The sequence below is a fragment of the Triturus cristatus genome, chromosome 9, assembly GCF_964204655.1.
Source record: "Triturus cristatus chromosome 9, aTriCri1.1, whole genome shotgun sequence".
NCBI classification, from domain to species: domain Eukaryota; kingdom Metazoa; phylum Chordata; class Amphibia; order Caudata; family Salamandridae; genus Triturus; species Triturus cristatus.
The window spans coordinates 921491469-921515778 of record NC_140592.1 but is presented as its reverse complement, the minus strand read 5'-3'; the positions used below and the strand labels follow the sequence as shown (position 1 = coordinate 921515778).

The 24310-nt window shown below is 43.7% G+C and overlaps 1 protein-coding gene across 1 annotated transcript in view; it reads left to right on the top strand.

Moving 5' to 3' along the window:
- Positions 1 to 24310, top strand: part of PPP4R4 (protein phosphatase 4 regulatory subunit 4) — a 2085322-nt gene that overhangs the window by 1787838 nt on the left and 273174 nt on the right. Inside the window, exon 22 of the mRNA XM_085626471.1 lies at positions 10620 to 10700. Coding sequence (XP_085482597.1) covers positions 10620 to 10700 — 81 coding nt within the window. The remainder of the gene's footprint in view (positions 1 to 10619; positions 10701 to 24310) is intronic.

Sequence of the window (24310 nt, the reverse complement as noted above, 5' to 3'; positions counted from 1 at the left end):
AATTAAAAGGAGCTTAACCGCATCAGGATGATGTTTCTCTTTGTTCAAATGATGGAATATTAATAAAGTTTTGTTGCAAACTCTGGGACGAGACCAGTATCAACTTCATTGTTTTACTTTTATATACATCTTTCCAAACTCGTTAACGCGATAAAACTACGCAGCGCCCAGAGGGACGTTGTCTAATGGTAGACAACGCATGATGGATTCCTGTCAACAGAGGTCCAGCACAGTCAAGTAGGTTGCTATGTCAACCAAATAATTTATTTGCAGCACCAAAAGCATTGCGAGCACTGTTTAGTTGGGGAGCATTGACTTGTTTTGTTACATCACTCCTCTCACCAGACAGTGAAGTAGACCGTTTCTCCACTAATCGTGACCATAATTTCTCAAATGTTGTTTCCAATGAATTCAAATGGTCATTTGCTTTGATGTTCAGTTGGTCAACAAGGCTGTGACTCATTGGCGCTTGAAGTAGCTGACAGTCCCCCCCCACAAGGTGAATGATCAATAAAGGTGCCTTTAAATTTTGGTTTTATCTTGTCAGATTTGATGTGCGTCAAAGACAGAGGTCAAATGTCAGGGTATATCTACTGCAAATTGCTGCTTATTCTTCTAACTTGTACATTGCTGTCAACTTACTTTTCTTTCTCTGACTGTAAATACTTATAAATGAACTGTACAAATATTTAGAAATATATCAGCAGGTAAGAATGCACATACGAAGCACTTTTTTATGTAATTTCGAATAGGTATGGAAACAAAGATTTTATTGGAATAAAAAAAAATTAAGACACAACTTGGTGATGCAGAAATGATAAATATTTACTGAAGTGTGATTTCTACAAACATGATCATATGTGCACTATGTTGATATATTTTTACCAATACAACTGATGTCTCTGCTAATTTAATGGCATTTTGATGAAAAACATTTGCGACTGTGTGCTCCAAAAAGCACCACTGGCTGCATACCACACCCTTACCACTCTCCTGCAGGAGATGTAGGTGGTTAATTTGCTACACTTGTTTTTTGTGTGATGCTTTGATTTTTCAAAATCCCTATGCCTTCAATGATGTTGCATTGATGGCTACAACCCCACGCTGAAAATTGTTCCAGCACCACTGCTGTGAGCTCCGCTTTATGACTGGCACTGTTATCCCAAAGAAAATTGATAAGTTGGTAACATCTATAGCAACTGTGCAAAAGCAGTCAGTTTATGGAAGGAACATTGATTATACACCATCCCACCTCATTATTTGGTCAGACTTTTACCATTCATCACGTGTATTTTGAAATTATCATGTTTGTTTGAATTCATTCCGTTTTGCATTTGGTAGAGAAAACATTAACATGGTAATAAATCCGTAAACCATGTGCCATGCATACCCTGTAACACACTTTGCATTCCAATACCCACCAGTACAGCACCTTTGGTAGGACACTTTGTAATGCATTGAAAAATATCAGACCACTCACTAATCAAGTTCAGTCTTCCATGCACCACGGCAGGACAGGTGGGCACTACTAAGCCACCTGTTTCTTCTTGTAAAGCATTGAGTAAAGTGGACAAAACAATCCTTCGCACCCACCTGGAGAGCTCACCACCTCAACTTCAGGGCCATGTGGACTTAGCGGTCACCAATCACACTAACTGGATTCTTGATGCAGTTCATGCCTCGGTACCCACAAAAACAGTATCCAGAAATAGAAATACCCCTTCTGCACCCTGTTTTTCAGAAACACTTTGGAAAGAAAAACAAAACTGTCGCCGAATGGAACGTCATTGGCGAACAAACTATCACGAGCCGGAAAAGAAAGCATATAGTTGGTTTTAGTGAATTACAAAAATGTACTTATATCAGAAAAAAGGAATTACTTCACAAATCAGATTAAAACAGCCAATAATTCCTCTAAGGAATTATTTTCGGTAATAAACAAACTTACTTTACCCTATAAGACAGAAAAGAAGGGCAACCAAAAGTTCTGCAATGATATTGCTGCAACGTTCAAATCTAAAGTTCTGGACATTTTTAAAGCCTTTAAGGATGGCTTAGGGCCCTGTTTTACAGCTCCAGTGAACCGTCCCGACCTTGATAAAAGCACTCTGCTTACTTTTTCCCCCGTTTCATCGGAAATAGTAAAAAAGCTCATAAACGAAGCCAGGTCAGGCTCTCCTTTGGAACCGTGACCACCAGTACTTCTTAAAGAAATAGCAGATCTGGTGATATTATAGATAATATATCAGACGTAAGAGAGTTCCAAAGATGGGGTACGATCACAGAAAATCTGGCGCCACCCAACCTCTTCTTTTTAAGTTAGGGACAGGTAACAAGTTGTGGTGGGCTGGTCTGAGATTATGTTTTGGGATGGAGCTTTGAACTTTGGAAGACACAAAAATGGGCCTTTTCCCATTAAGTGATTTAAAAATAATACAATCAGTTTTGCAGATGGTCTGCTGGGCAACTGGGAGCCAGTGCAGCTTTCTCATCAATGGCTTAGTATGCAATATCTTGGCTAACGCCAGACCAGCCTAACTGCCTGGTTTTGTACTGTCTGCAGCCTCTGATTCAATCCTTTTGGCAATCCTAAATAGAGGGAATTTTCATAGTCAGTGCGATACATCACTAATGCCATTATTATCTAGATAAAAGGCTTCATAGGTAAAATATTTCCTGATTTTCTTGATCTTATGAAGTTGAAAGGTACATGAAGAAATCATTGCTCCTATCTTTGGAGGAGCAAATATTATCTATATTATCTATTTAAAAGAAAAATGTGGAACTTAGACTTACTAGCAGTACTACAGCTTGGCAAATTGCATCACTCCTAGGATTCATGTCATCAAGCATATTCCTTGTTCCAAATGCAAGCTGTCCATGAGACTTCTTCAGTAGTGCCTTGATGTGGTCTCTGAAAAGAGACAATTGGGAAGACTCCATACATCTCACAATATATATCCACTGAACTCTCTAGCATGGTGGTGCAAAAATCAGAATTTACTAGTGGGAGTTTTTCAAAAGAATAACACAGCACAGACCATAGTCACAAATGTCTCTTTGTCAGAATGGATGGGGTGGGGGGGACTCATCTGAAAATATATGGTCTATGGACAAACAGAGAGACAAAGAATCAGAACAATCTGCTGGAACTGCAGGCAGTGCAGTTAGCATTCAACCATTTTTTCTGTCTCCTTCATCAAAGGACATAAACATACAAACAGGTGACACCACCGCCATGCACTATACCATCAAACAGGGAGGAACAAGATCAAGACAGTTCTGCTTGTGTGCTTAAGCCATGTGGAAATAGCCTTAGGCCATATATTTATCACGCTGTCCTGGGAGGAACTTACCCGCGTGTTGCCGCCATCACTGTCCTCCCTCCCGCCGCCGCAACAGGTCATCCAGCGGCCGTCGAGTGGAGGGAGACTACAACTCCCAGCCTGCTTCGCTCTCCTGCACCGCTGTTCCCGCGCCCGGAGGCGCTACAAATCCCCGACAGGCTAGGTGGAGCGGGAGTTGCAATGTCATGGGAGGAACTTACCCGCGTGTTGCCGCCATCACTGTCCTCCCTCCCGCCGCCGCAACAGGTCATCCAGCGGACGCCGAGTGGAGGGAGACTACAACTCCCAGCCTGCTTCGCTCTCCTGCACCGCTGTTCCCACGCCCGGAGGCGCTACAAATCCCCGACAGGCTAGGTGGAGCGGGCGCTGCGCTGTCCAGGGAGGAACTTACCCGTGTGTTGCCGCCATCACTGTCCTCCCGTCCGCCGCCGCAACAGGTCATCCAGCGGGCGCTGAGTGGAGGGAGACTACAACTCCCAGCCTGCTTCGCTCTCCTGCACTGCTGTTCCCGCGCCCGGAGGCGCTACAAATCCCCGACATGCTAGGTGGAGCAGGCGCTGCGCTGTCCTGGGAGGAACTTACCCACATGTTGCCGCCATCACTGTCCTCCCTCCCGCCGCCGCAACAGGTCATCCAGCGGCTGCCGAGTGGAGGGAGACTACAACTCCCAGCCTGCTTCGCTCTCCTGCACTGCTGTTCCTGCGCCCGGAGGCACTACAAATCCCCGACAGGCTCCGCGTCGCGGGATCGCGCGTGAGTCGTGCCGGATGAAGCCCGGGCAAAGGGAGGGCCGTCTGTGGCCGTCCGAGACCGGAGGAGGCCGGGTCGGGCTACCCCCCTTTCGTCCTCTGCATCTGTGACTGTGTACACGGCCCCCACCCAGAGGAACTCACAGGCGTGAACAGAGGTACTACAACGTTGTTTCTGGGGGACACCATTGACATTGTTTTTTAAATTCTTTTTATGTAATATTCTTCTTGATTTGATATTACCTTACTTTCACCCTACTCCCCTCACTAGTTACTTTCATGATGGGCAAGAGAAAATTGCTTGATGCCAATGGAGGGATTACAACTTGCAGTGGAGTGGTTGCTAAAAGGAAGAAGGCTAGGAGGATTTCGAAATAACCATCACCTGTTACCACATTGGATCGCATAGACACATTGGTCAACGATTGTGAGCTAATTCTAGAAAATGCTTCCCTCGATTTACCCCCAAGGAATGTGTCTATGAGTAAAAGCCATGCTGGCACTGTCACAATTCCGCAAATATTTTGTAAAGATCCTTCACACCAACCACCTATTGAAACCGATGACTGGCTGAGTGATATGAGTAACGCGCTAGCAATTCTGGACGCCCCAGTTCTTACTGCTGTCGTTGCGAATCCTGTCCCTCTCGACCCCATTGTCATTGTTTGTAACAACCGCTATGCGGCACTGGCTGACAACCCCGAACTGTTTGTACCATCTAATTTACCCACAGATCTAGACAAACAAAATGGGGTCTCGAAGGACATAGAAAGGGAACATCGAGAGAAACCTGATGGGGGGTAATTGGTGTAGGGCAAATTCTTGACAATATTGATCTATTAAGGCAAGAAATCACTGACCTGAGGAAAGTAGTTTTGGAGCTGATGTCTATTGTCAAAAAAGAACATCTTTCTCTTCCGAATACCCACATTGGTAACCCCTCTCCCCATCCAATTTCTAACTTGACCCAAGTAACTCACTTAACCCCAGAAAGCAATATGACCTTTCTTGCTGTCCTACTTCCCCACAGCAGGAACGACCTAAAACCACCATCCAGAGCTGGGGCTACTCCTGGCAATCTTCCAACGAAGCCTCGAGTGCCCTCCAGCTCTTCTAATAATCCCCGACTGACCAACTCGCCTCATAGAGCCCCTGTTTTCCCCCTATCTCAACTGCATTATAAAACCCAAACCCCCCAAGCTAAAGATGATCCTACGGTTTTTATGGTTCGTGTCCCTAAGGCAAATGGGCGTGAGGACGAAGAATCATTAAAAAACAAGGTTACTCACTGGATTTTTCACACCAGGGGTTGCCGATTGTTGATAAGAGAAGATATAATTAGGGCCCATAGACGACGATCGGCCGACAATAACACAGACACCATTGAGCTCACCCTGGTTAGCTATCCAGTTGCAGAGGGACTTTTATCACTCAGATCATCCTCTCCAGATTCGTCCTCCATACAATTTAGTCGCTCCCCCCGACCCTTACTAAACCAACTAGGTCAAGGGGTGGGACACTAGGTCTAATGAAAGCTGATAAGTCCACTCTTGATAATATTGATTGACTAACAACTCCCACTAACTCACCTAAAAAACTGCTTACATTGATCAGTGGCCCTTCTAATGCCGTTGCAGAATTGACATACTGCCCAGCCACCAATATTATCCCTCATAATCATGGTGAAAAAGAGACTGAATCCGTATTATTTGATTTGCCCACTCCATCGCTCCACACACCAAACCCCAATATTAAAATAATCTCATGGAATATTGCCGGCCTGAGAGATAAACTCTCACTTCCGGATTGGAACCATTATATTGATCTTTACGATATATGTATCTTCCAAGAGACCTGGAGTTTGGCCCCATTGCACAAATCTGCTTATACCTGTTTCTGTGTCCCAGCAACATCTACCGGGCGAGGGCGCCCCTCAGGAGGACTCATAATATGGGTGAACATTGCACTCACTTGTAGGGTTTCCCAGCTCTCTATCATATCACCAGATGTGATTCATTTATCCCTGAGAGGGGCAAAAGGTGGGCATGTCATCAAGCTTTTTAATGTTTACATCCGAGGCACCCGTGGGGATTCCAAGACACCGATTTTTAGAATTTTGGGAGATGCTCTCTCTTCTTGTCCACCCGATTCTCTCATCCTGGTAGCAGGTGACATGAATTGCACCTATGAACCTTTGGCCTCTGAAGATCTATTGGAGAGGCTGAGGATGCACAGTGGGGCATACCATCTTTATCAATACCTCCAATTAAGAAATGGACCCAAGTGGCAATCCAATTGAACGCGTTAACACTGGAACACGGCCTAAGAGCCGCTAACAGTCGATTGCCATCCGACGTCCAAGGTGCTACTACTTTTAACAGAGTGTCTAGCTCCTCTCGAATCGACTATATCCTGATCGATCGTAGATTATGGCACAAAGTAGTGGATTTGGTCATAACTCCCACTGTTGACAGCGATCATAATCCCCTGTGCTTGACTATGAAGAGCCCTTGGTGCCTTGATCCATCAAACTCTGGCACCAGTCCTATTATGTCCACTAAGGCAGTCATTCCATCAAACTCCAAGAGACATCTCAAATGGCTTAAAATCTCCTCTGATGACCAAAAACTTTTGACCATCAAGGAGATTTTATTAAACAAAATCCCGGAACTCCAGGGACTAAGTGATTATATAGATGGGCACCTTAGGGCTGGGAACGTCTATATAGATACAGTTGAGACGATTGGGTCTCTTTTCTGGGTATCCATCTCTCCTAGAAATCCCATTAAGCATAAAACCCCTGATTCTTGGTACAACATCGAGTGTAGGAAAAAAAAGAACAACTTAATACTTGCCGTCAAAAATCGCGATTGTAACCGGGTACAATCTGCAAGGAAAGAATATAGAAAGGCAGTGTTGGGAGCCAAGCAAGCCTGGGACGAATCCCGATGGTTGGCTCTCAAGGCTGCAAGCCTGACCAAGGACGGAAATGCTTTCTGGAATCTCTGTAGATACTCAAGAGGTTGTGACCCTGATGTAATCCTAAACCACATTACGAACCAAGAGTGGTTTGATCATTTTGCGAGTCTTTACTCTGGGGAGGACGCTCAAAGCCCCCGGTTTGTTGCACATACTGCGATGGCAACTCCCAGCTCTGAGGGATATGACCCTTTCACAGAGACAGAAGTTGAGATTGCCATCAGCAAGATAGTTCCAGCAAAGGCCCCCGGACCCGATGGTCTCCCCGGTGACTTGTATAGATCGGACCCCAAACGTTGGGCAAAGTACTTTGCCATCTTTATTAATGCACTTCTTAAGGGGTCCCCTATCCCAGAATCTTGGAAAGGAGCCGAGGTGATCCCAATATTCAAAAAGGGTTCCAGGGAGGACCCTGCCAACTACCGTCCCATCAGCCTCATTGACGCTGGCCAGAAGATTGCTGGTAGGGTCTTGCTGGAAAGAATCCTGTTGTGGGTCAACGAGAACAATATCCTCTCCCACTACCAAGCAGGATTCAGACCAAATATAAGCACCATCGATCAGGTCTTCAGACTTCTCCTTCTATACTGGAAGGTGGTTCTGATTGGTAAGGGTAGCCTTCATTTGGCGTTCATAGATCTCAAGACCGCCTTTGATCTGGTTCCTCGAGCTCGTTTATGGCAGGTCTTGATGGATATGGGTGTGCCCTCCCCCGTCCTTGACATTTTGGTTCGATTACACGAAGGCAATTATGCCAGGTGAGGTGGGGCACCCAGGCCCAGAAGACTGCAAAGATCCCTGTAAACAGGGAAATTCGACAGGGTTGTGTACTGGCCCCCACCCTTTTTTCTTTATTTGTAAATGGGGTGGTGAAGTTCTTACAAGATATTCCTGCCGATGCTCCGACACTGGCTGGCGACAGAATCCCAACACAATTATTTGCTGATGACACCTTGCTAATTTCCAAAACCCCGGCAGGGCTGCAAAAACTTCTGGACAGATTTCACCTGTTCTGTAATCAAAGAGGCTTGAGTATCAACACCCTAAAGACCAAGCACCTCTCATTTAATTCACGAAAACCATCTTAAGCTTGATGGTGCACCTTTGGAGTTTGTCAAAACATTTGATTATCTCGGTATAAGAATCTCCGATAGATTAAGTTGGAGGCCCCACATTGATAAGATGCTGTTAAATCACAAACGGGCAGCGGGAACAATCAGTAAAGAACATCGCATCTCGCATAGCAGACCAATCGCTCCCACATTGGTGATTTACCAGGCTAAATCTGTTAGTTCGGCACTGTATGGTGCCGAACTTTGGGGCTTCGACAATCTCGAGGACATCTCCAGGTCTGAAAATAAATTTATGAGAGTATTGGTCTCACTCCCAAGGGGAACCCCTTTAAAACCTCTTTTAAGAGATCTGGGTAGATGTACGATTAAAGACATGGCAAGACTACGTCCCCTGCTCTTTTGGGCCCGATTATGGCGTACTCCAGAGCTAGCGAAATACACAGAGGGCCTAAAAGAAGTAATGAACTCTCCGGGGTCCCACAAAATAAGCTGGCTTTGTTATATTAAGAAGTCTCTTTTGCTGCTAGGCCTCAGAGAAGTTTGGGAGCAAGGTGTACCTTTGACAAGGCAGTCCTGAAGAAAGCCTATTGGACCTGGATAGATACCCAGGAGTTTAACAACCCTAATCCAGGTAGCCTGACTGAAGCTTTCTATCTACATAAACAGGCTGTCAGCTTTGAGCCGTACCTGGATTTTGTACAGATCCCCAGAGACAGATCGCTGTATATCCAATTTAGACTTGATATTCTGCCAACCCGCGAGCGCACTAGCAAATGGAAGCCACCCCATCAAACTCCGTCAACTTGCTTGAGCTGCAGCGGGTTGGTAGAAAATACGGCGCACATAATGTTCGAATGCCCAGCCTACAAAAAACCAAGAAGTCGATGGTTGGGACCTGTATGTCGATTGCTGGGCACGCCGAACTACCGGGTTGCTCTTAGAATATTGTGTTCCGATACCAGTCCAGTGTTAGTTTGTGGTGTGGCAAAATTCTTTGGGTGGTCTTGGAACATTAGGGCTAAATTCCTATACTTGCCACAATGAATCTTTTTTAAAAAAATTATTTTTGCACAAATGGCCCAGCAAAATTGCTTTTTTTATCATGAAATGTAACATTTTTAACGAATACATTTTAAATTGACTTTTAATGCACATTCCCCAATTTGTTATATTTTGTACATTGGTGTCAAGAAGTTCTGCCTCCCTTTCTGATATATTGTATCCTATATATATGTATTTCAATGCTTTTATGATACAATTTGTATCGAAATAAAGCTTTTTGACTGACTGACTTATCACTCTCTATGATTCATATGCCAGGAATACAGAATCAAGAGACCAATTTCCTCAGTTGACGTCACATGGAAAATCACAAATGAGTATTAAACATCAAAGATGTAGAGGGTGTTTTTGCAGAGTGGAGTACTCCATCATTAAATCTATTAGCCATGGCTCAAAAAACAAACAAACACAGAACCTGTAGTTCCAGGGCACCAGAACCGAGCTCAGTAGGCAATGCTCTTTGATCAGTTGGTCAACACAATTTGTCTAAGCCTTTCCGCGGAACACACGTTTATCAATGGTAATAGTAAAACTACAGAGGTCAAAAACAAAGATTGTAGCACCAGATTGACTTAGACAATTGTGGTGCCTGGGCCTTCTTCAAATGTCTCTGATGCACTATAAATAATTGCCATGCAGACCGGATATTTTGACCAGACTTTAGGGTCAAATACAACACAAGAGCTTTCATTCATTGAATGTGGCTGCTGGACTCCAGAAATACAGGTATTTTAGTTTATCGACTAACCATATTGATATCATAAAAGAATCAAAATATCCTTTCAAAAGAAGCTGTTTTGCAGTGAAAAATATTCTGTTTCTGTGGTCAAAACAATGGTCGTGATCCCATTACTTGTCAGGAAGAAGTGATACTTCCATACTTGCTCTAGCCCTTAAAATCAAAGTAACCCATTTCGTTTGTAAGGGTTCATTTAACGAATATGACTGCTTCCATTAAATTACTACACCAATTGCATTCATTTAAGATCCCAGTAATTTAAGGCTTTCTGTAAAGTCGCAAAAAGGTTTTTCCGTCCATAAAAAGACTCATACCGCCGTAGGAGCTGAACTTTTTCGGAACAAATAGAAAAAGAAACACAGCAAAATGATGGCAGGACCGCCAGTGAAAAACAGTTTGATAGAAAGCGTAAGTGTGTTTTTTCTCATATTTTAGACATCTAGAATCTGGAATATTTTTTCAGAAATGTGACAGGCTTGCACAAAAGAAACTATTCTCCGTATGGTGTGCACAAGGTTTTTTTTTAAATATTTGCACTACTTTGAAATTCATTCTAATTTTTTTAATATTCAAAGATTGATTTTGCGCTTTAGCTATTCAAATTTTCAACGAAATGGTCCTGATCACATGTGAAGACATGATTCATTACTGTCATTAATCTTTGTTTTAGGTAGAGACAATAAGACGGGGACAGCATTGGTAAAAAATATTTCGACTGCCGTTGCTGCAACTACTTCTTCGTCTCCAACAGGTATGAGCTAATTACGTATTTTTACTCTGTGGTTGGGAATTTTCACTGTGCTCTCTCACTTGCCAAATACCAGTTTGTCAATGTCTCCTTTTTAATATGTACCCTACTTGTAAGTTGGTGTAGTTATGCTAATGTTTTATGGAAAGTAATGGTATGTTTGTATGAGACTTTGTAGGGTCCAGAACACATGCTACACTTACTCAATGTTTGTAATGTGCTGGTGGATCTGTGGAAACCATCCATCAATTTTTTATGCCAGCTACAGGTTGGGCCCGTCAACAGAGGGCCAGCACAGTCAAGTAGTTTGCTATTTCAACCAAATAACTTATTTGCGGCACCAAAAGCATTGCGAGCACTGTTTAGTTGGGGAGCATTTACTTGTTTTGTTACATCACTCCTCTCCAAAGCAATGTTGAAGAGAACCAGACAGTGGAGTAGACTGTTTTTGCATGGTAAGGGTGCAGCTTCACTAATCATGACACTAATTTCTCAAAGGTTGTATCCAATTCACTTGAATGGTCAAGGCTGCGACTCATTGACGCTTGATGTAGCTGTGAGTGGGTGCGGTAGCACTCCACCCCTACCTCCCAAATAGCCATGCTCTAGTTCAAAATTTGAATGAATAATAAAGGTGTCTTTAAAAAAAAAATGTATATTGTCACATTTGCTGCGCCTTCGAAGACAGAGGTCAAATGTCAGGGTACGTCTGTGGCAAAGTGCTCTTATTCTTTTAACTTGGACATTGCTGTTTACTTACTTTTCTTTCTCCGACTGCAAAGTGAGAGAACCTTTGTAAATTTAACTATGTGACAATCTTGCTAGGATCAGGGAATGTGAAGCGCTATAGGATACCATCTTTCTTCTAACAGAACAAAATGTAAATACCTATAAATTAACTGTTCAAATATTTAAAAATATACAAGCAGTTAGGAAAGCACAAACGAGGCACATTGTTTGTAATTTTGGATAGTTATGGAAATAAATATTTTATTAGAATAGAAAAATGAAGACACTTTACTTGGTGATGCAGAAATTTATAAATATTTACTGAAGTCTGATTTCTACAAACATTATCGTTTGTGCACTAGCCATAGATTTTTACCAATACAACAGATATCTCTGCTAATTTAGTGGCATTTTGATGGAAAATGAAAGTTCATTACCACACCATTCTTATGTAAAAATATTTGCGATTGTGTGCTCCAAAATTAACCACTGGCTACAAACTACACCCTCACCGCTCTCCTGCTGGAGATGGAGGTGGCCAATTTGCTACACTTGTTTTTTGGTGTGATGCTTCGATTTTTCAAAATCCCTATGACTTCAGTGATGTTACATTGATGGCTACAACCCCACGCTGAAAATTGTTTCAGCACCACTGCTGCGAGCTCCGCTTTAGGACTGGCACTGTTATCCCAAAGAAAATTGATAAGTTGGTAGCATCCATAGCAACTGTGTGCAAAACCTGTCAGTGTATGGAACGTTGATTGTACAGCATCCCACCTCCTTATTTAGACAGACTTTTACCATTTATCACCATGTATTTCGAAATCATCCATTTTGTTTTAATTCATTCCGTTTTTATATTTCTGAGAGAAAACATTAACAGAGTAATAAATCAGAAACCGTGTGCCATGCTTCCCCTGTAACCCACTTTGCATTCCATTACCCACTAGAACAGCACCCTAGGAAGTGGCAGCTCCTCCGGAAGGAAAAATAAAATGACAACTGGACATTATTATCATCTAATTTGTTCCTGCGTCTTTGCAGGGTGGGGCTGCTCTGCTTTCAGAGCGGGGGAAGGAGTAGTGGCACTCTGTAAATTGCACATTAATGTTTGACCGGCCCTCTTGGGCCGGCCAAACTGTTGCGCGCACTTTGCAAGTTCTTCATACAGGCTGCATTACATCCTGCATGGAGAAAATGCACAGGCCCCCATTCCCCATATGAGTGCTGAAACATGGCGCTCAGACAAATCACAATGTTGCATTGCAGCATTTTGATTGGTCAGGGGAGCCTAACTGCTTCCTCTTCCATCTGGAGCAGTGGGACTACACAGAGAGAAGTGAGGCGGTAAGTTTTCTTTATCTTCCCCCACGCCCGCCCCGCCGCCCCGGATCCCTACCAGCCGCTACTGACCTTAGGTAGGACGTTTTCCTATGCATTGAAAAATAATCATGAATTAAAAGTGTATTCACTACCTGACCCACCCACCCAATGCCATAAATCAAGCCAACTCATACCTCACCTCACTCTGATTTCTCTTAAAAGTCTCTTTCTCTCTTCTGCACGGACCAACCATAGGGTTACATGGTTATCACTGCTTCCAAGCTACAGTAGCACTGTTACAGGCAGTGGTGTAACGAAACTTGAGGGCCCCCCCCTGCAAAGAACATGGAGGGGGCCCCCTACGCACTGGATTCAGTCAGGAGCTCTCAGGTCAGGGGCCTGCTGCGCATGCACCAGTGGCGACTGGTGGATCCTAAAAGTAGTGGAACGAAAAGCTGAGATCCAAGTTGAAGGAGCAAGTGAGTGCAGCAAGCACACCAAAGTGAAAAAGAAGTGTTCGAGGCTGGCCTTCCAAAGTGGGCCCTTTAACCACTCAAATTCAGCTTTAGATAAATTCAGTCATTTGTCTCCAAAACATCAGCTTGTCAGTTTATAAAAGCAGACACGTTTTGCTGTTAAATACTAGCTTTGCATTCTTGAAAAATAATTTAAATTCCCTAAATCAATAAGTTATCTTTTTTGTGAAAAAGTTCAATTATTGTCATGTACCACTTCAACACATGGATAGATTCTGCCTTGAATATCTATGTGTCATAGTTGCATGTCATATGCGCCAATCTGATGCCAAGAATTACCACCATTATGCCGAAGCTAGTATGAGGGCTGTACACCACCACGCAATCAGACAGGAATTACCACTATTATGCCAAGGCCCGCATTTTACACTGTTTGGGCACCATTATACCATGGGTGAGCACATTGGGCCGATATGTACCATCATTATGGCAGGGCCAACATTATGTCATGTTATTTTATTTATCAAGTACACAATCATGGAACATTGCTGGTGTTGAAATGGGGTAGCTCTGTAGAATCTCACTAGTGGCTGTGACAATCTCCCCTCTTTACCTAGTGATTTCTTTTTCTACACAAAGGCATGTCGCAAGCACTATGGAAAAGAGAGAACAAGATATGAACGGCTTCCTTGTTTGTCTCTAACAGTCCACCCACTCTCATCAAAGCCCTTTCCAAAGTACCCAAGGACACCAATCTGTCCCCTGTACCCTTGCACAGGTCAAATGCATATCAACCATCCTGGAATGGTTACTTATTTAGGAAAGTATGGGAAGAAATTTAGGGAATAAAAATAGCGTGACCTATATGCGTGATGCGAGGTCTGTAATTAGCTATGAGGCACTGGCATACAGTTCTCTGCAGGAGAGCTGAGGGTCACGACTTCAGAGCCCACTGTGTTTACTCCCTGTCCTGTGTTAATTCATGGTCTATGTCGTGCAACCTTATTTACGCCCTGTAGTATTTCATTGTCTCTTATTCAAAACTGTCCACCTACTGTATTTACACCCTGTATTTCATTGTCTCTCATACACCGCTGTCCACCCACTGTATTTACACCCTGCAGTATTTCATTGTCTCTCATACACCACTGTCCACCTACTGTATTTACACCCTGTAGTATTTCATTGTCTCTCATACACCACTGTCTACCTACTGTATTTACACCCTGTAGTATTTCATTGTCTCTCATACACCACTGTCCACCCTCTGTATTTACACCCTGTAGTATTTCATTGTCTCTCATACACAACTGTCCACCCACTGTATTTACACCCTGTAGTATTTCATTGTCTCTCATACACCACTGTCTACCCACTGTATTTACACCCTGTAGTATTTCATTGTCTCTCATTCACCGCTGTCCACCTACTGTATTTACACCCTGTATTTCATTGTCTCTCATACACCACTGTCCACCTACAGTATTTACACCACGTATTTCATTGTCTCTTATTCACCACTCTCCACCTACAGTATTTACACCCTGTATTTCATTATCTCTCATACACCACTGTCCACATACAGTATTTACACCCTGTATTTCATTGTCTCTTATTCACAACTGCCCACCCACTGTATTTACACCCTTGAGTATTTCATTGGCACTCATACACCACTGTCCACCTACGGTATTTACACCCTTTAGTATTTCATTGTCTCTCATTCACCACTGTCCTCCTACAGTATTTACACCCTGTGTTTCATTGTCTCTTATCCACCACTGTCCATCCACTGTATTTACACCCTTGAGTATTTCATTAGCTCTCATACACCACTGTCCACCTACGGTATTTACACCCTTTAGTATTTCATTGTCTCTCATACACCACTGTCCACCTACACTATTTACACCCTTTAGTGTTTCATTGTCTCATATTCACCACTGTCCACCTACAGTATTTACACCCTGTATTTCATTGTCTCTCATACACCGCTGTCCACCCACGGTATTTACATCCTGTAGTATTTAATTGCCTCTCATACACAACTGTCCACACTCTGTATTTACACCCTGTAATATTTCAATGTCTCTCGTAAACCACTGTCCACCCACTGTATTTACACTCCACCTACTATATTTACACCTTATAGTATTTCATTGTCTCTCATACACCACTGTCCACCTACAGTATTTACACCCTGTATTTCATTGTCTCTCATGCACAACCGTCCACCCGCTGTATTTACACCCTGTAGTATTTCATCATCTCTCATACACCGCTGTCCACCTACTGTATTTACACCCTGTAGTATTTCATTGTCTCTCATACACCACTGTCCACCTACTGTATTTACACCCTGTAGTATTTCATTGTCTCTCACACACAACTGTCCGCTCGCTGTATTTACACCCTGTAGTGTTTCAATGTCTCTCATATACCACTGTCCACCCACTGTATTTACACCTTTTCGTATATCAATGATTTCTTCATGTCTTTCTTCTCTCAGCCTCCATAAGCCATCTTGGAACAATAAAGTCAAAATAAAATACAGCAAAAGAAACATACTTTGGCACAGCCAATAGTCCTCCAACCAACGTCAGACCTATTGGCTTTGCCAACGCTTAATAGATATGACATCTTACATGGATTCTCCCCTTCTGGCCCACAATGTCCTTCCCTTCTTATGTGTGTCCTACTCTCTCCCATATGACTCTGGTAATAGTTTGCTACACTCCAGTCCCATTTATTTCCCTGAATATATCTCTATTATTGTTGGCATTTTGTTGCTGTTCTGGGGGCTTATTCTATGCTTCATTAGACTTTAAGTACCAATTTATAACATGCTCTTTATTGGATTCTTCAATAAAAAATATTACCAATGTGACTAACAAGAAATAGAATTCATAGGAAAACAAACATAAAATAAAAAGTGCACAGCATGGGCAGAAACTGAATACCTAAAATGTATTTAAATAAAAAGAAAATGAAGGTTCTGTGCTGTGGAACCTGTGAATGACTTTCCCCAACTCTATAGTACTTTGGAGGCCCCTAAAATGTGAGTTTTTCAGTTAAGCTGGAGTCAGTGGCGTAGCACGAGCCTCACGCGTCCTCATTTAAGGAGGTGAAAATGGCCCCCTAGCTCCTGGTTGTATAGTGAAAGACAGCTATAGTCAGTGTGCCCCTCCCATTCCTAGGCCACAATGCCACTGCACATGCTGCACCATTGGTACGTACGCCCATGGCCAGAGTCTAAAAGTAAATAATGGGCTGATGATAAAGCGAGTCAATAATACTACGCAGGTGCCCAGGGTGCCAACACCAGACAGTGCCAAATTGACACCAAAAGCATCAAATATTACCAATTTGTTCCAAGGAGGTAGCAAAAATAAAAAACAGAATTTTGCTGAAGGCTCCAGATAGTTTTGCACTTGGTCTCAAATGTCGCTCAAAAATGTGCAACAACCACCGACATGTTCTCCCTTCCTTTGCAACTGGGAAGACCACTGATACAAATGAAATGTGGCATAACAGCCAGAGATGCTGGCTTTAGAACTGGGGGATCATGCTCAAGTCTCAGCGTTACTTCAACATCCTGTGATTCTTGGCAAATCACTTAATATCCCCGTGCTTAAAAAATAAGTGTGGCCTTGTGTAATGTAACTGGTGCTCATGTAAAGCACTCCAATACCTTGAGGGCGAGCTTGCGGTATATTGAACTATTAAAAAAAGTACTCTCTGTCATTTTCTACACGTACATCCATTTTCAAACATTCTTGAGACATTTTTTTAAAATCTCTTCTGTGGAGACCTGGGAATGTTTCCATGTTCACTGTCAGCATCGGGGACACTGCAGGCCACTGAGGAAGCACTCTGTGTCATCCAGGGAGACACTCCAACTCAAACAAATGCGAGGCCTATTGCATTTCCAATGCTTGCTTACCTTCCAATGCGTCCCACCTGGTCCTGTTCCTGGAGCTGCAATCCTTCTCCTGCCCCTGTCAGCTCTGTGCTGCCTCCTCCCTTCTCAGAGGCAGTGCCTTGTGGGGAATGCTCTCTCTGGGGCCCCAACCCCCATCCTTTTTCCGGGCCTGGCTCTGACTGAAGAGAAACAATGTAAGTTGATACTTTTTTTCTCTTCAGTCCTGGGTCAGCAGTGCGAGGAGCTCAGAGCAGGCTGCTTTAGAGCAAGCCTCTCTCTCACCTCTCTACAGATGAGCTGAGGGGCCCCCTTCATGTACTGGACACTGGGGACCCCCCACACCGCCGGGGCTGTGGGGTTGTTTGTTAGGCCCCTGGTTACAGGAGCTACTAGGCTGAGTGCCTTTAGTCCACCAGTATCCCAAGGGCTAGATGACTTGTACTACGTACTTTATGCATTCCAGAGAGGAGCTGTTTCTGGCTTCATTTCTCAGAGGTGTCACAGGAATGTAATCCTTTTTACATTCTGTGTTACATTCTCTTCACTCCTGTTGGCCCTTAAACTTTTGAGGTAGTGTTTCCCTAACCTTCTTGCTTTTTTTCTCATGGGTTTTGCTAATTCTCTTTATGTGGCCTTAGGACTCTGGGCACTTCCCCACTGTGGGTGGTGAGAGTAAGTGACTGGGCAGAGGAACACTTCTGAGAGCAATTGGATGTGGGTCGAGAGACTGCCGGACCACCTGTGCTTTGCATAACTAGGCTGGTGCCGAAAGGTGAATTGAAAGACCTCTTGATTGAAATGGGACAGCTTATAGCCCTCTCATGTGTGTACTTCATCTGCTGGATCCTGACGGCAGCGCGGTGTGAGTGTGGAATTGAATATTGTGCCTGGAGACAGGATTGCCTTGTATGGAGCACCCAAATCGTGCCCACATCTAAGGTGTGTAACCCTGCATCGTGGGTTTCAGCACACACAAGTGTCTCGGTGGTGAGCAGAACCACCAGTTGCGGGACTTAGCATGGCACGCTTCTTTGTCTGTGCCGCCTCTCACTCGTGCGACATGCTGACTGCATGCGGTGTCTGATTCACAGGTTGCGACCCTCGGAGGAAGGGCATATCCATAGTGGCGCCTCATTCTACCTCGTGTGGCACTACTGAACTTGCAGCTGTGTGTGTGGGACCGGATTGTCTGGTGCGACTCTTATGATCATGCATCAAATGTTTTGCCTCATTCCAGGGAGGTACGGTGGACCTGACTGCGGGTGATTGTAACTGGATTGTCTGGTGCGACTCATATCATTGCGCATTAGATGTTGTGTCTCATTCCAGGGAGGTACGGCGAACCCGATTGGGGGTTTATTATGACCAGATTGTCCGGTGCAACTTGTTTCATCGTGCACCAGACATTGTGCCTCATTTCCAGGAAAGTACGGCAAACCCAACTTTTAATTCATTGTGACTGGATTGTGTGATGGGACTCATAGCATCATGCACCAGACATGTTTCATTTCCAGGGAGATGCTGAGATCCCAACTTGTGGTTCATTGTGACCTGATTGCCTGGTGCAACTTGGATCAACACTTACCAGACATAGTGTGTCACTTCCCATGGGGTACGGGGACAGCTGCACCCCCCATTCTCCGAGTGTTCCGTCTTTCCCTCAGTGCGGCGAGTCAATTGCCCTGTCCTCAACCGGCCTGACAACTTCATGTTGCCAGGTAATATCGCCCGTATCAGGCCTGGGTGGTGAGAGTAAGTGGCTGGGCTGAGGAATACTTCTGAGAGCAATTGGATGTGGATCTAGAGACTGCGAGACCCCCCTGTGATTTGTAGAACTGGGCTGATGTCGAAAGGCGAATTGAGGGACCTCTTGATTGAACTCGGACAGCCTCTATTCCTTTTCTGCTCTGCCAAAAGTAGGTTAACTTCCCGAGTAGTGACCAACATTCCACGTTTGTCGACTGTTGCCTGGTTACCCTGATAGTTACTCCAGCCTTCTCCCCTTGGCCCTTGACTAAGTTTGACTACAGCCTTAATCGGTCTAGTATGTTTTTTTTTTTTACTCTATCCTGTAGGCGGAGTAGTGAAGGGTACCTGGGATGTGTGGAATGGATTATGACATGGAGTACGCATTCATTCATCAAGTGACCTGCCAGATATAATATGCACCGCGTTACTTTGCTGAGTGCGTGTGTGTGCGAGTGTTCTTCATATGGGCCTGCCGATATCCTTTGTACTGCATTACAATGCAGAAAGAGTGTGCTTCATGAGAACAGCCGGCTAATAGTTACACTGTGCAGCAATGTTGTTTTACTTGTTTGTTTCATTACCTAATGAATACTCCATTTTGACATTAGTTTTACCTGTGCAACCTTGGCCTACGGTGCTGCTGAAAAGTGTTATAAATTCCTATGTGTACACATTCTGGCTATCGTTGTGACCTGGGGTGCACCACAGAAATATGTGGATTTGAATTGTATTTTTTGCCAGGGTGAGCCCAGTTCTGACAACATATCACACTGCATACGGGTGCTGGGGTGAAATCGGATTTTTCCCAAGTGTGCACTGTTGGGCCTAGTACTGCTAGTAATATTTCCAAGTGTGATTCATGCTCAGAAATACACGATGTTCATGTTATATATTAATGTGTGTTGAAAACAATCTTTATTTACATACGAGTGTAAAGTCTCTTTTTTGACGCTCAGTGTATTGTGTGAGAGCACTGTGCCAATGCTTCACACATTGCCTCTGTGATAAGCTTATATGCTCAGTGCCAAGCTTCCCAAGGATAAGCGCAGGTAATACAGTGAGTGTAATCACCCAACTCTGACAGGATTGGTAGGTTCTTCCTGGCATGGGCACCGCCTCAGCCAACCAAAAAGTACCAGTTCCAACAGCTTCTCTACAGATAACCTATTATAGGATTGTTGACCCAGAGGGCCTATTGATTGAGATGCACAGGACTGTCTATATCATGGTAACTCACAAACATTTCCTCAGGGGCTGAAATGCACTGTCTGAGTAATCACTGGGGACCGCACATATGACAGTGGGAGGAGAGGCGTGTGGATGGGGAGATTTGAGTGGGGTAATTTGGCGTGGGGCTAAGTTGGGCAAGACATGGCATGGTGGACACTTTGGTGGACAAATTGTCCCATGTGGTGAGACACAATGCATGGAATTTTCAGAAGAATTTATTTAAATAAACTTTTACAAAGATTGAGAGAATGATGCATTGTGAAACAAACATGTGGATAGGTTTGTAGTGTAACAATTCCATAGGATATTCAAGTAATTCATACCACGCTCTGAACCCACCCAGGTGGGATCCCCTGGTCTCCTTCAAAGGGAGATTGGGGGTGTATCGGTAAAGACAATAACATTGTTGGAAGAGACACCCCAGACTCTTCACGGGGCCTACATCCTGCTTGATAAGTGCAATATAATGAATGCTCCAAAAATAGCTCCAAATCTGGGCTCTGACTACATGTAAAGAAATAATGTAGGGGACAGTAAAGACGAAAAAATAAACAAAATGTGAACTATGGCTTTAGTAAAAAAATAAAAAAATCCTTATACACTTCTGAAAAAAGCATCACTTCTGCGACTACTCATCAAATAACAGTATTTCTCTGCTGTAAAAAGACATGCAACAGAACCTAAAAATAGATTTTTAGATCGAACTACGTCGATATATACAAATAACTGACATGGATAGCTTGGTTACAGGGCTTTAAGTGGGATGAAAAAACTCGGAGTTCTCTCAAAGGGCCATAGCCGATGAAATTAAGGGCATGGCTTAAAAACATGTAAGCTAAAAATCTGTGCTTAGCATAGTGTGCCACCCTACTGGTATTTTGCTGTTTGTCATTGCATCCAGACATATCAGATACAACAAGTAACATTATACCTGCAACATCAGGACTATTGGCTTTGCCAATGGTTGTTAGTTGCATAAGGTAAATAAGCAACAACTATGGCTTTGTTGAATACAATATATAAAATTGAAAATGCTTCAGTTATGAAATGTTAAGCCTGTGAAAGAACTAAAACAAGTCTATTCGAAATTACATCAAAGGCTTTGAGCAGTGGTACCGCTGCTGAGTTGAGATTTATTTATTCTTTTCACCCTGAGGGCTAAAATGGAGACCCTAATGGCTGTTAGCTGCATAAGATAAAAAAGCAAAAACGATGGCTTTGTTGTATATATTATTGAAAATGCTTCAGGTCTGAAATGAGGAGGCGGAAAGAATGAAAAGTAGTCGATTTGAAATGACATCAGAGACTTTTCTGCTGCAGAGTTGATATATATATTTTTTTTCACCCTGAAGACGCAAATGAAGCCCCAGAGAGTGACCAGTCTCTGCACCTGCTTGTTAGCACCCGGCCCACGAAAACTCCTCGCATAAAAAGTTAATTTCGGCCGATGAGAAACCCACAATTGGTCACTCTCAGAATGCAGCAACAGCGCCATCTACTGTCGTATGCACTTAATTTAATATGCAAAAACTAAAATTAGACCGAAATACTTATCTTCTGCCCGAGATTTTGACCCCCTTGAAAACCCCAAAGGATATATTTCCCTTTTGCGTGGGTGGGTATAGCACAAACAAGGAGGTCGAGCTACAGAGAACTACATAATATGGGGATCAGCAATAACAAGGGAGCCATTGGCATGCGCTTGCAACTTTTAGAGGAGAGGAGACGCAGCAATTGGTGCCTCGGACAGTGAATCTGAGCTCTGTCTCAGCTGCGCACTGCTTCCGCTGGTGCTGGCGTGAGTCCGAGGTAGGTGAGGAAAAGGGCAGGTAAAGAAAGGCAGCAACTTGTGTGCCTTCTTTTAAAAGCTTTTTCCTGCCGCAACGCACATGTCACGGCGGCAGATGAGGGCAGGGGCCCAGGTGAGCCTGCAAGACACTGGTTGTCTGCGCATGCCCCTTTGACCTATTCTCGGCGAATGCGACCCCCCGAGGAATCACAACAGCAGTAATGGCGCTGTCTCTGCTTTTGTTTTCCATAGGGGCCGCAAGGAAAGAGTCAGTTGGGATTCTTAAACCTACGTGTCTGGGGAACTGAAACAACAATCAAATCAGAATGTGGGTAATTTCATGTAGAAGCCAGGGGACAACAATCTTATGAAATCTCTAAAGGAAGCAGAACTATTAGTTCTGCAAGTAACATGGATGGCTCTCCCTGAGTAATCCAAGAATGCATTAATTATAACAAATATGCCATCTTGAATCCGGGAACTCATAGCTGGGTGGGTGTTTTTATAGCCGCAGAATCGAGGAGTGCATAAAAACCAAAGCCTGGGAAAACGTCTATGAAAACATCTTGATGTGCGACATCACTCTCCTGGATAAATCACTCCTTAGGATAATACATGTCTACACATATGAGAAATGTGGGTTATAGTTGAGGGCGGTGAGCACACACCTCAAATATCAACCACTACAGTCACTAAATTAACCTGAGCCCAACACCCTGGTAGCCATTGGACACTGCAGTCAGGCTTACCTTAGCGGCAATATGTAAAATATTTATGCAGTACTCAAACAGCAATAAAGTCCAAACATGAAGCAGCTTGTGTTGGCTCACACCTTAACGATTACTATAAAAGCTTACATAGGGCTGGTTTTGACTTTGACGGACGGAGTATATACCGTCTCTATTGCCGAGTACTGTACTCCTCCCATAGTGAGGGTACACCACCTGCCAAACTTAGAGATGTCTGCCAGCCCAGCACACATATCTTTCATTTCCAGGAACCGTCATTACAGCGTGTCCTGTACATTCCTTGAAAGTTTGATGGACTGCCTTTTATCAAACTTTCAATTTTTTTTATTTTCAAAAACATAATCCCAAAATAGAATTTTGGAAGAAAAAAAAAAATCAGGTACCCCCTCACCATGGGAGCTTTTTCCCATCAGCGTGGAGGTGTAATTTCACAGTTTTCACTGTCCTTTACCACCAGGTTCTACCTGGCGGCGGCGGAGAGTGAAAACTGGCCAAATGTCTGCCCAGGGCAGGCAGACCAATGCTAAAGCCCCCAAATGCCATTACTCTTTCAGGCCATCAGAGGAGTAAGTCCACCGCAGAGTCGGAGTAGTCTCCATGGTTGGCATGGTGAAGGTGCACACAACTCTAAATGAAGAACTTTCAGTCTCTAAATCAGGCCCTTAGTCCATTATGTTCATTGTGGCGTCTCTAGCATCAGTAATTGTCACTTCAACAATCCCATCAGAACACCAAAGCTATTGTTGTTCACTTTATCAGCCGTTGTGCGTCACCTTGTGTTCTTTATGGGAGTGCAAAAATACACTTGCTGCATTTACCAAAACGGATATGCAGGCCCTGTGGCACCGGTTGAGGTTGTGTGTTCCAGCTCGTTTCCTATATTGCAGTCTTTTTCTGTGGTGTGGGGGTGGAGGTCTACAGTCCGCATCTTCACCATTAAACGCATTCTGAGAAGTGCGGCCCACCCCAAAATGACTGCCTCGCTCCTGATGGCTCCAGTGTTTCTGCCGACGGTGAGTACTCCTCTGGAAACGAGTGAAGGAGTCATACTCCTCATTGGGGGTACTTTTTGAAAGTAGATAAGTCACATTACTTTCTTTTATTATTCTTCTGTGGGCCTCACCCCTTCTTCTCCTCAGTTTCTCCTAATGACAAAGTCAGCTTCGTTGGTTTCTCCGTTGTCATAGTTGCCAAAGCTGAAGGAGTTGACCTTGGTATACGTGACTCAGTTGAAAGTTGGTTCTAAATCCACTCCCCACCTCACCCCACACAGTGTTCCTGGCATCAGAAGTTGCTGTATTTATTCCGGGTGGCACCTGGCTGGAATACTGTTGACAGCCAATTTGGAAAGTCGGACCAGCAGTTACAGTTTGCATGAATTTTAGGCAGTACAAACCCAGTACTTTTACGCTACAGGTATCAACAATCTAATTTCACTAATAATGTAATCAATTTTCTGTCTTTTTTTAAGGCAAAGTTGTAAAAATTGACATTTATTTATAATCAAATTCTCTTTTAGGGAAATGCAATGTTGCCTACACAGTACCAACTAGCTTTTGATACCTGCTCATTGTGGGGACATACTTCAGCTCCATGTAACTGAAGTTGTAGGTTTACAGGACAGGCTCAGGGGAGACTTAAATAAT